Source organism: Lepidochelys kempii, chromosome 19 (genome assembly GCF_965140265.1).
Source record: "Lepidochelys kempii isolate rLepKem1 chromosome 19, rLepKem1.hap2, whole genome shotgun sequence".
Classification (NCBI taxonomy): Eukaryota; Metazoa; Chordata; order Testudines; family Cheloniidae; genus Lepidochelys; species Lepidochelys kempii.
In genome coordinates, this window is record NC_133274.1 from 6,724,269 (window position 1) to 6,738,209 (window position 13,941).

The 13,941-nt window shown below is 53.9% G+C and overlaps 2 protein-coding genes across 3 annotated transcripts in view; one reads left to right on the forward strand and one right to left on the reverse strand.

The window, feature by feature from the left end:
- LOC140900432 (myotubularin-related protein 9-like) lies at positions 1 to 13,596 on the forward strand. Of its 2 annotated transcripts, XM_073317714.1 has the most exons (11): positions 1 to 286; positions 1,283 to 1,616; positions 2,990 to 3,098; positions 6,477 to 6,602; positions 7,616 to 7,789; positions 8,255 to 8,472; positions 8,854 to 9,015; positions 9,618 to 9,759; positions 10,108 to 10,328; positions 11,836 to 11,987; positions 12,234 to 13,596. In XM_073317714.1, the coding sequence occupies exons 2-11, from the start codon at positions 1,420 to 1,422 to the stop codon at positions 12,410 to 12,412; spliced, it is 1,680 nt and encodes a 559-aa protein (XP_073173815.1). In that variant the 5' UTR covers positions 1 to 286; positions 1,283 to 1,419; the 3' UTR covers positions 12,413 to 13,596. The 2 variants fall into 2 exon arrangements, with proteins under 2 accessions (XP_073173815.1, XP_073173816.1); XM_073317715.1 differs by lacking the exon at positions 11,836 to 11,987 and having other exon boundaries at positions 12,234 to 12,415.
- Positions 13,140 to 13,941, reverse strand: part of EIF3I (eukaryotic translation initiation factor 3 subunit I) — an 11,078-nt gene continuing 10,276 nt past the window's right edge. The window contains exon 11 of the mRNA XM_073317723.1: positions 13,140 to 13,598. Within this exon, the coding sequence (XP_073173824.1) occupies positions 13,517 to 13,598 (82 nt within the window). The 3' untranslated portion in view covers positions 13,140 to 13,516. The remainder of the gene's footprint in view (positions 13,599 to 13,941) is intronic.

Below are 13,941 nucleotides of genomic sequence, written 5' to 3' on the forward strand. Positions count from 1 at the left end.
CCTGCATCAGAACATGCTTATCACCAGCTTCTCAGAAGCAGCAGCTGCCGCTAGGTATTGCATGCCTGCTGCAGCAGCCGCTGTGCCCATCTCTGTGGCGCAGTCTCTGCTGCCAGCATTGGGGCTCCCCTGTTCGCTGGGGCATGGCTTTTCCAGCCAAAGAATTCCTTTGCGGTCCTGATCCCAGCGCTAGAGGTTTGGGCTCAAGTTCCCCTTGAGCAGGACCTGCCCCCTCTGCTGACCCAGCTCTCCGAAGGCAGCCTGAGGGTTGCCATTCCAGAAACAGGTAAGGGCAGTGGCCGTTGCTGGGGGCAGATGTTGGGGGGTATTAATCACTTGCTTCCTGCTGCTGCTTATTCCAAAAGAGAAGCCTGTTCCCCAAGATGGGGCAGGCATCCCTGCCTCCCCCCATTCCTTAGGGGCAAAGGGGGTTTGAGCAGGTTCTGTCTAGCATCCCTATACCAAGCCTGGCCAAGCGGAGCAGCTCTGAAGTGGTTTCTGGTTTTAGAAAGGGGTCTGTCTATTCTGGAGCCCAGCGTGCCTGGAAATAGAGGAAGGGGGTTAACTCCTCAGCCTCCAAGGATGAATTATGGATTGGAAGCTCTTTGGAGCAGGGCTGGGTTTGTACAGCTCCTAGTGCATTACGGCCCTGATCCCTGGTTGAGGCTCCTCCATGCTTCCACATTACAAATCCTAAATAATAACAATAGCTTCTTGCAATGGATTTTCACTTGCAGCTAAACATAATCAGATTTCAAGAATAACCTTTGATGACCGATATGGCTGTTCCATCATCTATGTACACATATACGCAAGGAGAGACAGAGGGATGGTTCGGCAGCCTGACCACAAGCCTAGGTGCTGGGAACTCCTCCCCAAGTGCTAACCCTGGTTCTGCCACTGCCTCCCTCTGAGCCCTTGACTAAGTCACATTGCCTCTCGGTGCCTCCATCTGTAAAGTGGAGCTAATGACACTGACCCACTCCCAGGACAGGATCCAGGGCTGAATTAGGTAGTGCTCCGCCCATGCTTTGCAGATGGAAAGTTCCATGTGCCCTAAGCCGTGATTCATGTGGGTCGTTTAAAAAGGATCGAATAAAGCAATGGAGACTAGCCTGCAGGGGGTGACCCTATATTGGCCTAAGAGAGTACTGTGGAAAGAGGGAAGCATGAACCTGTAGGAGGGGGTGGAAGGAGATGGCAAAGAGAGTCGGTGAGGCGCCTCCCACGGCCTGTCCCCCATCTCACACTGAGTCTCCATCTCCTTTTCTGGCCATTTTAGGTGCTGGCAGAGGACTTTGTCTGGTCGCGGTTGCCCATCAGCCCTTCAGGAAGGACACGTGACAATTCTTTGGGGCTCTCTGTGCCAGGCGCCCCGCGCTCCTTGCCAGGGTTCAGCTCGGCACCGCTGCCATCGCCATGGAGTTTGCAGAGCTGATCAAGACAGCGAAGGTGGAGAACGTGCAGCTCTCATACTCTGGGCTCCCGCCGATCAAGGGGACGCTGTGCATCACCAGCCATCACCTGCTGCTGTCGTCCCAGCCCGGGGGCAACGGGGAGCAGGGCACGGTGGAGCTTTGGCTTCTCATCCGGAACGTGGACGCTGTTGAGAAAAGGTGAGTCTCTCCTGCCGCCTTCATGATGTCCCACTGGGGAGGCGTGTGTCCGACACCGTCTCACCCTCTGAGTGAGAGAGAGAGCCTGTGGGTGGTCAGAGCTGGGATGGGCCCATTGGCGTCAGTGGGAGTCACATGGCTCACGCCCCCAGATCTGGGGTGTGTGTGTGTGTGTGTGTGTGTTGAACCAGGGGTCTGTCTTTTGTTTACAGGCACCACCCACACTGTTCACCATTCACTTATCCTCCCTTGGTGCCCATCCGCCATGGTGACCCAGAGAACGACAGAGTGGATCTCACCAACTCTGCACCCAGCATAGAGCGGGGGCTGGGACGAGACACTAAACTCTGCCTTCAGCTGCCATTGCTGAGTGTCCCAGTTGAGCGCTGCATCCAGCACGGGGAGAGCAGCTGGTTAGGGGACAGAACAGGCTTTCGCCTCTTTTTCCATTCTCTCCTCTGCCCTCGGGGCTAGTCAGATGGTGCAGCTCAACCCCTGTGCAATAACCTCTCTTCTTTTCTGTGACTCAGTGTTCAGAACCTAAGCTGGTACCAAACCTCCAGGACTAACAGCTCCCACCAAGACACCAGGTTTGGCTTTTACCCCTGTATTGGCTCTAACCCACCTAAAACGCCTGGCTTTGCATTAACCAGAGAGCAGCTTCCCGCTCAGACGGCTGCGCTGGGCTGGGGCACCAGGCACCTGTGTCTGCAACGCATGCTTTAGTATCCTCTCCCCAGAGAGGTGGGGAGGACCCTGGCCTCACTGCTTCTGTCAGGAGTCGGAGAAAGACAGGGGAGAAGGTGGGGCCTGGCAGTCAGAGTGAACAATGCCTCCATCGTAGCATTCAGGGATGGGGCAGCTTGACAACAACGCGCCTGAGCTCCTCCAGAAGGACTGGAAACCCCCGTCCTTTACACCCTGGGGACAGGTGGAATAACACACGCTCCTCACAGTTATCCCGTTCAGACCCTCCCAAGCACATGCTCCCACATTTGCACCTACACGTGCACAGCCCCAGCCACGCTTCCACGATCACACGTTTACCCACCCTCCAGGGCAGCCGTGAGGGCAAACCATGCAAGCCACTGCCCAGCAGACGTGCACCTCTCGGGCTGGACTGAGCTTCCTGAGCAGCAGCCTGGGCAATGAAGCCATTCGACACATTCTTACACACAGATGTTCCCATGCACACTCAAGTTCTCACCTGCCTCTCTCTGTCACGTCTCTTACTTACATGCACCCATGCTCGCATGCACCCACGCTTACACATGCAGCAGCTGGAGTTCACCTTGGGAGTTTGGATTGTGGTTGATCAAAGAGACAAGGACACAGGGTCTGACTCCCAGCTCCTGTCTGGCATCTCCCCACAGGGTTGCAAGTTCCTTGGGCACAATCACACTCAAGTGCAAAGACCTGAAGGTGCTGCAGCTGGAGATCCCGGGTATGGAGGAATGTCTCAACATCGCCAGTTCCACTGAGGTCAGTCAGTGCCAACTGGTGGGTCAACATTCGTTCTCTGGTGAAAGGAAGGGAGTGGCCTTTTGGCCTCCCAGAGTGTAGCTGGGGTCTGGGCTGGGACGGGAAGGCAGCCAAGTGCAGCTCCTGGAAAGATCCTCTCCCCAGCGTGGAAGGTTTGACATTTGGCAAGAGGAAGCGCAATGCCCCTGTGGTGTTTGCTTTGAGTTCATCATTAACGTGGGTAAATATTGACTTCTCTCTGGCCTTCGTTTGCATTCAGATAGAGTTACTGTATGTCCATTTTCCTGGACATGTCCCCGGCTTTTTAGTTCTTAAATCACGTCCGGGAGGAATTTTTAAATATCTAAAAATGCCCGGGAAAATAGGGACGTTTGGTAACCCTAGATGGGAGCTGCCAGAGCTGCAAAGTGGGGCTTGCAGTGCACAGAGAGCCCTCCGCCCCCCCCAACCTGACCTGACCCAACCCTAAGAGCCAGAGGGACCTGCCGGGGGGCGAGGTGAGGAGTCCCAGCGGTGCTTACCTGGGGCGGCTCCCGGGAAGCATCCAGCAGGTCCCTCTGGCTCCTAGGGAGGGTAGGGTCGGGTCAGGGGGCGAGAGGGAGGGTGAGGAGGCTGGCGGGCGAGGAGGCGGGCCAGAGGCGGGCAGCAGGGGTTGAAGAGGCGAGTGGGCCAGCAGTGGGTGGGTGGGTGGGTGGGTAGGCGGGGTGAGGAGGCGGGTGGCGAGGGAGCCAGCTGCGGGTGGGTGGACAGGCGGGCATGAGGAGGGCGAGGAGGTGGGCGGCGAGCCAGCAGCAGGCGGGGGGGGGTTGAAGAGGCGAGTGGGCCAGCAGTGGGTGGGTGGGTAGGCGGGGTGAGGAGGCGGGTGGCGAGGGAGCCAGCTGCGGGTGGGTGGACAGGCAGGCGTGAGGAGGGCGAGGAGGCGGGCGGCAAGCCAGCGGCAGGCGGGGGGGTTGAAGAGGCGAGTGGCAAGCGAGCCAGCGGCAGGTGGGCAGGCAGGGGTGAGGAGGCAAGCGGCGAGCCAGTAGCGGGCCAGGGTGAGGAGGGGTGCGGCAGCGGGGCCGTGCGGGCGGGGCCTGGGGCAGAGTGGGGGCGGAGCATGGGTGGACTGTGGGCGGGTCCGACACCACCCCAATGTGGAGTGTCCTCTTTTCTGAATGTTCAGATATGGTAACCCTAATTCAGATCTCCTTGGGGGCTTTCAGACTCACCTGCTGGGTCCATCTCACTAGCACATGGTGATGACCTGGGACACCCTACTGTAGCCCAGCTGAGGGCTACACTGAAAACTTGACCAGGATCTCAAAGGCCTTGGCTTGCAACCCCAGTCCTGCTCGCAGCCAGCTCAGTGGAAGTTTTGCCATTGACCTGAATGGAGGCGGGGTCAAGACACCCCCATCTTTAACGGGCCTCATCTTGGCCCAAAGAGAATACAGTTCCCAGCATGCAATGTGCCATTTTGATTCAGGTGGCCTGACTGCATTGCATGCTGGAACCTGTAGTTTCCAGGGGATGCACTTCCATATGGAAGAAAGAGAAAGTTGATAGTAATGAATATAAATCAGAAGTTAGGAATTGTAGAAAAGTGATAAGGGGAATCAAAGGGACATAAGGAGAAATCTATGGCCAGCACAGTTAAAGACAATAAGGAGGAGGTTTTTTAATATATTAGGAACAAAAAGCATCCTGACAATGGTATTGGTTCGTTATTAAATGGAAATGGTAGAATTATCAATCAGAATGCCGAAAAGATAGAAGCGTTAAATAAATATTTCTGTTCTGTATTCGAGGGGAAAATAGTCTCATCAAATGGTGATGCTAACACTCTTTCCATTCCACTAGTATCGCAGGAGGATATTAAACAGAAGCTACTAAAAGATATTTTAAAATCAGCGTGTCTAGATAACTTGCATCCAAGAGTTTTAAAAGAGCAGACTGAGGAGCTCATTGGACCATTAATGTTGATTTTCAATAAGTCTTGGGGCATTGGGGAAGTTCCAGAAAACTGGAAGAAAGCTAAAGTAATGCCAGTTTTTAAAAAGAGTAAATGGGATGACCTGGGTAATTATAGGCCTGTCAGCCTGACATGGATCCTTAGCAAGATAATAGAGCAGCTGATATGGGGAGTCGATTAATAAAGAATTACCAAGAATTAATTATATGGTAACGTAATTAATGCAAATTAACATGGGTTTATGGAAAATAAATCCTTTCAAACGAACTTGATTTGTTTTTTTTTAATGAGATTGCCAGTTTGGCTGATAAAGATAATAGGATTGACATACTATATTTAGACTTCTCTAACGCGTTTGGCTTGGTACCACAAAGACATTTTGATTAAAATACTGGAACGATGTAAAATTTACATGGCACATTAAATGGAATAAAACTTGGCTAACTAATAGGCCTCAAATGTAATTGTAAATGGGGAATCGTCAGCAAGTCGGTGTGGGGGCTGTGGTGGATAATCAGCTGAACATGAGCTCCCAGGATGACACTCTGGCCAAAACAGCTAATGCGATCCTGGGAGCCATAAACAGGGGAATCTCAAGTAGGAGCGGAGAAGTTATTTTACCTCTATGTTTGGCACCGGTACAGCCGCTGCTGGAATACTGTGTCCAGTTCTGATGCCCACACTTCAAGAAGGATATTGATAAATTTGAGGGGGTTCAGAGAAGGGCCACAAGAATGATAAAAGAATTAGAAACCTGCCTTACAGTGGTAGGAGCTCAATCTATTTAACTTAACAAAGCAAAGGTTAAGGGGTGACTTGATCACTGTCTATAAAGATCTACACATAATTAAGCATAGGCTCTTCAATGTAGCAGAGAACAGTCTAACAGTATCCAATGGCTGGAAATTGAAGCTAGACAAACAGACTGGAAATAAGTGGGGGTAATGGAGCTTGGGGTAATTTACCCAAGGTTGTGGTCAATTCCTCAACTGACCATTTTAAAATCAAGACTGTATGTTTTTCTAAAAGCTCTAGGAATTTGGAGTGGGGAGTTCTCTGGTCTGTGTTAGACTAGATTATCACAATGGTCCCTTTGGGCCTTAGAATCTATGTATGAAAGATGAAGACATCTGTGGCCTGCACTATCTCTGTGGCTGGCTCACAGCCCCTCTCAGCTACTTATTTTGCCTGCCATTAAGACTTAAGATTGGATTTGGGTGCAAAGAAGCCCTGAGGCCCGGTGAGGGTGGTGTTATCCTCTCTAATAGCTGCTGTCTTTGCATTAGCTGCATTCTGGATGCAGGATGCCTCTTGTGGGCTGCTCTAGCCCTTCCCTAGCACGTAGTCAGTATTCTGTGGATGCTGGTCCATATACTATGAATAGAGACCAATTCCATGTGTGTGGTCATCCTTGTTCTTTCTTCCAGGCCCTCTCTTCTGTGGATTCAGTGATGATGATGTACCCATTCTTCTACAGACCCCAAAGCATGAAGCTCAAGGATGGATGGCAGCTTTACCCCCTCCAATATTTCTACGAACAAATTGCCTCAGAGGTGGGTATGGAGGGGCAGAAACCTTTTCGATGAGAGATCAATGGGGGGGGGGGGAAGAGATCATTCCAGAAATGTCCTTCAAGATGGGCTGGGGGATTGAGCCACTCCATACACAACACATAGGGCAAGGAGGGAGTGGATCATTTCACACATGGGGCATCACCCCACACGCAGGGCAGAGAACGTGTCAGATCCATGTGGATGTGATGGCTCATGGGGTGGGTAATGGCAGGAACATTGGTAAAGGGAGAGGTTCTTAGCAGGAAACGGCTTTGGTCAGGATGCAGATGGCACATAAAGTATCTGAACACGGAGGATGGGCTGGGAAGTGGAGATGTGACATGGCATCTTTCCCTCCAGGTTGCTAGGCCAAAGCAGCCTGGATCTGTAGGAACTGAAAGTTATCGGCTCGTGCTATGGTGACCTATGGGCAGAGGTGAAAGTAAGCCAGTACGGTCCAGTACGGCGTACCGGTAAAAAAGTGCAGACTGTACAGTCTGGGCCGCTGATGCGGGGGGGAAGGGCTCCAGCAGTGATTTAAAGGGCCAGTGGCTCTGGCTGCTGTTGCCTACCCTGCCAGCGGCCGGAGCCCTGGGCGGTGCACGGCGGGCAGCACTGAAGGGTTGGTTGAGGGATTTTGGCCCAAGGCCCCACCCCTTCCAAGGGCCCAGAGCCGCCCCCCACCTTGCCCAGGACCCCAGCTGCCCTGCGTACCAGTAAGTCATTTCAGTTACTTTCACCCCTGCCTACGGGAGATGAATTGGTGGGTGTCACTCCAGCCCCAAATGGGACAGAGGTCCACATCACAGAACCCACCCTCCACAACTGGTCCCCTCGCTGACAGTCTTAGCAGAGAGGCCAAGGACTAGCTGGGCCTTGGAGATATCTGCTGTAGAGGTGGGCCCTCCAGGGTAGAGTCGAATATCCATCTGGGATAGAAGCCCCCAACCCCACCCTGTCCCCGTGGGGTGAAAGCTGTAGGAAGCAGAGCCTGACACTTCTGTACTTCCCAGACAGGTGCTTGGAGGCTGAGCTGTGCTAACGGGGATTTCACCATCTGCTCCAGTTACCCACCGGCTGTAATTGTACCAGCCACAGTGGACGATAACATCTTGAAGAAGGCCGCCCGGTTCCGCCAGGGGGGACGATTCCCTGTCCTCAGCTACTATCACAAGAAGAACGGGACGGTGAGTCTGTTTCCCTTTCAATTTCTTGCTCCCCTCCCAGCTCTTCCTCTCAGAGGGTGAATAATGAGAGTGGGAAAGCTTCTGCAGATCAGCGCTTCCCCTGTCTATCTGCCACCAATAGCACTATAATCAGACGTGACCTCTCTGAGGATCCCAAAGCACGTCACCAACAAATTGAGCCACTTCTGGGGCGAGGCACTGCAGCTGTTGAACAGTTCACAGCAACACCGCCCAGCTGTTCAGTACAGGAAGTAACAAAGAACACAAACTGCAAGGGGAAATGAAAGAGCCAGAAGAGACCCATTGAATCCAAGCTGGAACTGAGCTAGGATTCTGACAGCAGCTGGGTTTGCCCTCCGAGGTCTCCGAGCCAAGTACCAAACAAGCCAAAGCCTGCTTAGCTGAAGGCCTGCTGGCAACGGTGCACAAGGGGAGGAAAGACGTCCTCACTCCTCTGTCCTGCAGGTGATGCTCCGTAGCAGCCAGCCGCTGATAGGGCCCAACAGGAAGCGCTGCCAAGAGGACGAGGTGCTGCTCAGTGCCGCCCTGGATGGAGGGGGGCGCGGCTTCATAATCGATACCCGCTCAGCTCAGGCAGCCAAGCAGGCCCGGATGATGGGGGGCGGCACGGAGCCCACATCCTCCTATCCCCGCTGGAAGAGGCTGCACAGGCCACTGGAGAGGTAAGGGCAGCAGCTCTCCCGCCTGCCGTCTCACTAAGCCCCCGGCATGGAGGCTGGTGGCTTCACCTGCAGTGCATGGGGATCTGTGGCCGGGCTCTTCCAGGGAGCGTCCTACATTGACATTAGACATTAACCCCCCTGCCCTTGTGTCTCCATTGGCACCGTAGTATTTGAGGCCGTGCTATGCCAAGGCCTGGCCCACTCATTACACTGGTGGTTACTGACCCAGCTATGCAAGTTCTGCAATGCCCCACCAACCCCAGGAACATTGGGACAGAGGCTCCAACCTCCCCTCCTTCTCAGATGTTGCAGACTTATTGAAGGAGCCTAGAAACCATCACACACCCACCCCTCCTGACGGCTTCCTCCTCCTCCTCTCAGGGGCCGCCCGCTCCAGGAGAGTTTCATTAAGCTGGTAGAAGCCTGCAACGACACTTCCCTCAGCATGGACCGCTGGCTGAGCAAGCTGGAGAGCTCCAAATGGCTGGCCCACGTCAAGGGGGCCCTGAGCGCTGCCTGCCTGACCGCCCAGTGCATGGAGAGGTGAGAGGAGGGGGTGGAAGGGCCAGGCACTCAGCTGCTTTTGGGACAGTGCGTTGCGTTGCATTGCATCACCTGCTGCCCCTGCAGACTGTGGCCAGTTCTTTCCCCCTGGAAAAGGTCTTTGTAAAGCAGAGAAACAGGCTGCATGTGAGCTGGGGTTCCTGGGAGGTACCTGGCCTAGCCCCTGGAGCCCAACTGGGACCAAGGGACACCCAGTCTTGTCCCTGACTCCCTAGGCCTCAGCCCAGTCACATCCACCTTCTGGGCCTGTTTCCCCATCTGTGTTTAAAAAAATGTGCAGGAGGATTAATGATGGAAGGTACTGAGCGTTAGTTAAAGCTCCCCAGCTGACTGCAGAATAACCACAGCTGTCAGCATCCTGGTAGCCTTGATCCGCGCACAGCGACAGCCTGAGGCATCCGAGCTGTGATTCAAACACCGGTCCGGTCCCCTCCTCCCTCAGGCAGCCCCAGCAGGCTCTCTTCAGCCCTGGTGCCCTGTCACTCTCTCACTGATAGCAAGTTGGGACCCCACCACTCGCTGGCCTGCAGGGGCCCAGGGCACTTTCCTTCTGGTGACTGCCACGCTGTGTTTGCCTTCAGGGAAGAGGCCTGCGTCCTGGTGCACGGAGCCGAGGGGACAGATACCACCCTGCTGGTGACGGCTCTGGCCCAGGTGATCCTTGACCCTGACTGCAGGACGCTGGCTGGGTTCCAGGGGCTGCTGGAGCGGGAGTGGATAGAGGTAACTCCCTCACGAACCCACCCCCGGGCCGAGGAGCACTTCCTGGAAGGGGGCTACCAACCCAAAGCAGCCTGGCCATAGCAGCTCTAGCCCACAATAGAGGGTAGAGCAGCCAGCCCAAATCTCATAGCAACACCGGCTTGCAGTTGGAGTGAAGGAATGATGCTCTGGCTCATTACACCAGACCCACACCAGCTCCCCCTCATCCCTGGTCCTCACCCAAGGGCCCCATTGTTCAGGGAACAGGCAGCTCCTTTGTGTAGGTCACCCCCCCTGGGGCTTGTGTCCACTCATTCCTGCCTCCCCTGCCCTGTCACTGATGGAGTCCTTCGGCCCTTGGCTTTGCAGGCAGGACACCCGTTTCACTTCCGCTACGCCCACTCCGCCTACTCCCACGCCCGACTCAAGCAGGAGGCTCCCATCTTCCTCCTCTTCCTCGACTGTGTCTGGCAGCTGGGGCGCCAGTTCCCCTTCTCCCTGCAGTTTAGCGAGCGCCTGCTGCTGGTGCTGTTCGAACACACGTACGCATCTTGCTATGGGACCTTTCTGTGCAACAGCGAGAAGGAAAGGTGAGTGCCCAGAGATCGGTGAAGGGACGGCTATCCGGAGAGCAGGGACAGTACTGATCCAAGGATCTGGGCCTGGGAGATAAGCTAGCAGGACTGTGCCTGCCCCCCCCCCAAAATCTAGTTTACAATCCCCTGGGGCTCATGGGGGCAGCCCCCACCCAACTGATAAGTGATCTCACATTGGTGCATTAGTGTTTTCACTGGGTAAGGTGGGGGAAGATTATCCCCCCTGCCCTCTTCCACCTCACCAATTACTACTAAGTTGTCCTGCATGTGCCAGGGCTGAGATGAGCTGGCAGAAGGATCATTTGTCCGGCTTTGCAAGGCACGAGCGTGAAGCAAACGGTGTGTGCCTTCCTCTTGAGCGAGCACTTATCACTTCCTTGCATATTCTGCTCAGACCGGCCTTAGGAGACGACACACCTCTTAGTGCAGTGATTCTCAGCCAGGGGTACGCATACCCCTGTGGGTAGACAAAGGTCTTCTAGGGGGTACTCTGCTCATCTAGATCAGTGTTTCTCAGTTGGGGGAGTGCAACTTCCAGGGGGGTCATGGGACAAGTTTAGGGGGATCAAGCGCAGGGCCAGCAGTGGGTGGCCTTCAGGGCAACTGCCCAGAACCTCAGGCCCCAGGGAGCCCCACAAAGCTAAGCTACATGCCTCAGCCCCAGGCAGTAGAGCTCAGGCTTTAGCCAAGGCTCACAAGTGGAAAACAGGCACAAGTACAATATTTATATTCCCGTTGATTTCTTTTATAATGAAATGGTAAAAATGAGAGTCAGCAATAGGGTGCTAGTACTTCTGTATTTTGGTGTCAGATTTGGCAAGGAAGGAATTTTTCAGTGAGCTGAACCATGCGCTACCCAAGACAGATCAGACTCTTGAAAGGGGCACCGTATTCTGGAAAGGTGGAGAACCATTATGCAAGGGGATAGGCCAAAACTTCCACACCTTGCTGCCAGCAGCTAGGCACGTCAGCCACGCATTAGGTGGTTGACTAGGAGTGGCATGATCTGCAGAGATCCAGAGCAGGCCCAGGGCCTGCTGCAGCCCCCAGAGATGGAGCAGCTCCCACCTTACCTGAGTTGGCTGGGGCCAAGCACATCCAAACCAAATTCCCACTGACAGCCCATCCCCCTCCCCCGTGCGTGCTTTGGTGTCTCCGTACCCGTGAAGGGATGGTATGAGCATATTCCCTCCTTGCTTCCACCGCTGGCTGGACAGCCACATGTGGCCCCAGCTGGAGCAAAGCCCAGCACCAGCCGAGGTGGCTCCTCACCCAGTCTACAGCTCAGCCCCAGCGCTGGGTTTCTGCTACTCCCACAAAAGGGCTTTAGAGCTAAATTCACAATGCCCTGGCAGCTTCTGCTTCGCCAAGGAGCAGGAGCATCAATCCAGGCCCATGGCCATAGCACGGCCCTAGCTCCGGGAGAGGTCATCCCTGCAGGCTGCCAGTACACTGTAGAACCCCAGGGAAAGGACTAAAATGCTGCTGGATGCTCATGCAGGCGCTTGTGTAAAGTGAAGGAGAAAACTCACTCCCTCTGGGCCTGGCTGAACCAACCCAGTGAGCGGAAGAAACACCTGAATCCCCTGTACGCATACAACGCCCTGGTCATCTGGCCGTCCGTGGAGCCTCAGAGCCTGCAGCTCTGGCAGGGTAAGTGCTGCTCAGGCATTGGCCTTTAGCTAGCCACTCTTGAAATACAGGGGTCTCCAACCTAAACCACACTGCAAGAACCCTGCATTCGATCAGCAGAAACCTTGACTGCTCCCCTCAGTCACTGCAGGGAAGAGCATCGAGCACAGGCTGGGGACAGCTGCTGCAGTTCCAGCGTCTTCCTGCAGGGCTGAGGGTAGGAGCTGGGGGCTACACATAGTAACACAAACGGAACGTGTCTGGCAGGTTTGTTCCTCCGGTGGATCCGATCCTCTCAATACTTAGACGAGGCCTGGGCAGAAATCCAGCGACTAGTGACAAGCTGTGAAGATGCCCCAGAGGAGAGCTCAGGGTGCACACTGTGCCACTCACAACTGGACGCTGCGTACCCACTGACAATCGCAGGGACCGCCAATGAAGGATGAACCAGAACATCAGTGGCTGCAACAGAACAGCTGATGGCTCAGGCTCAGCCACATCTCCCATCTACCACTCAGACTGCTCCAGAGGCAGCAAGGAGAGACGCTGCCTCTTAGGGAGTGGGGCTTTGTGCTGGTCACACAGGCCCTGTTGATGCCACATACAAATCTGGACAGCAGGCCAGGCTCTGAGCCGAACATGCCAGGCGCACGGGGATCAGAGGACACATGGAGTGGACATGGACCCAACCTCGTGGCACAACGCTTTGAGTGGTTACAAAGTACAGACTGGGTTTGTTACAGTAAAATGGTCTCTACTCATGACATCTCCTCCTTTCGAGGGGGGAAACATTCAGGGCATGTCTACACTGCAATAAAAACCCCACACCACTTAGGCTCAGAGCCTGGGTCAGCTTACTAGGGGTAGCAGAGCTAAAAAAAGATATTTAGCATCAAAACCTTCCTAGTGCAAGAAGTAACTGTTCCATGAAGAAAGTCAGCTCAGTCTCACTTCCTGCACAAAGCAATGGGGTCATGTGCATTTGTCATCTGGACACATAGCAACCAGTAATTGTTTTCTGACTTGTTTATAGATTCAGTGATTCCGGATATTAGTGAAGGGGAGATGCGATTGGACAGTGATGGGTGGGTAAAAGATTTATCCAGGGAAACAGAGAGAACCAAGCTGAGTTTACCCACAGCCACTGCAAGGACTGATACACTTGTACTCATCTGGTTATAAAAGATTTATATTTATCATTTCCTCTTGCGTTTATTTTCCCACAGCCTTATAAATATCTCCAGCAGGGCAGGAAGTTAATGTCCACAGCAGCAGGGTGCAAGCTGGCTCGTTCTTCCCTCCGGTCTCTCACCACTCAGACTACCTCAGACAAAGCAGCTGATCCTACCTACCATTCTGGGCTGGTTTCTCTTTTAGGCTCACACCCTCAGCATTCACTCCCAAGAGCTCCATGCTGCCACCCATTGGAACAGACTAACTTTAAGACTGGACAAAACTCCAGGAGAGGAGCCAATGGGGGGTTGGAAAAAAACACGTGGAAGGGGGGAAAAAATAAAATAAAGAGGGTGGGGGAAGAAACAGGAGCTGCTTCAAGCTTCAAATTCAAACTCAAAGTACTGTGGGTCGAAGTAATGGATGCGAACGTAACCATCTTCACCTCCACTGCTGTAACTGCATGGGGAGAGAAAGCCAGATGAACCCACTGCCCCGCACTGGAATCTCAAAAGTTTGAAGTCATTGACACCCCTTTATAAAACACAGTCTAGTAACCCCCACTTCATCTAGTAAAGGATTTTGATATGGGACAACGGTATAATCAGCGGAAGTAACCCAGTAAAGATTTTGGGTTAGCAGACCTCAGAGGGTCTCACTTGTATGAGGATGCGGGAGCCAAGAGCTAGTGAGTCTATGCCTAGGATGGATATTCGCAGAAAGCTATTACTGGCTATATAGGATCAGCAGGTAGAGAGAGAAGAGACCTATTGGAATCATCTGTCCCCTCTGCTAGGACAGG

Excerpts from the sequence above, each read along its gene's own strand:
- LOC140900432 (XM_073317714.1), top strand. The coding sequence starts at position 1,420 with ATGGAGTTTGCAGAGCTGATCAAGACAGCGAAGGTGGAGAACGTGCAG. Across the intron at positions 7,790-8,254 it reads ATCACAAGAAGAACGGGACG|GTGATGCTCCGTAGCAGCCA; the intron begins GTGAGTCTGTTT and ends TCTGTCCTGCAG. Across the intron at positions 10,329-11,835 it reads TGCAACAGCGAGAAGGAAAG|GCGCTTGTGTAAAGTGAAGG; the intron begins GTGAGTGCCCAG and ends ATGCTCATGCAG.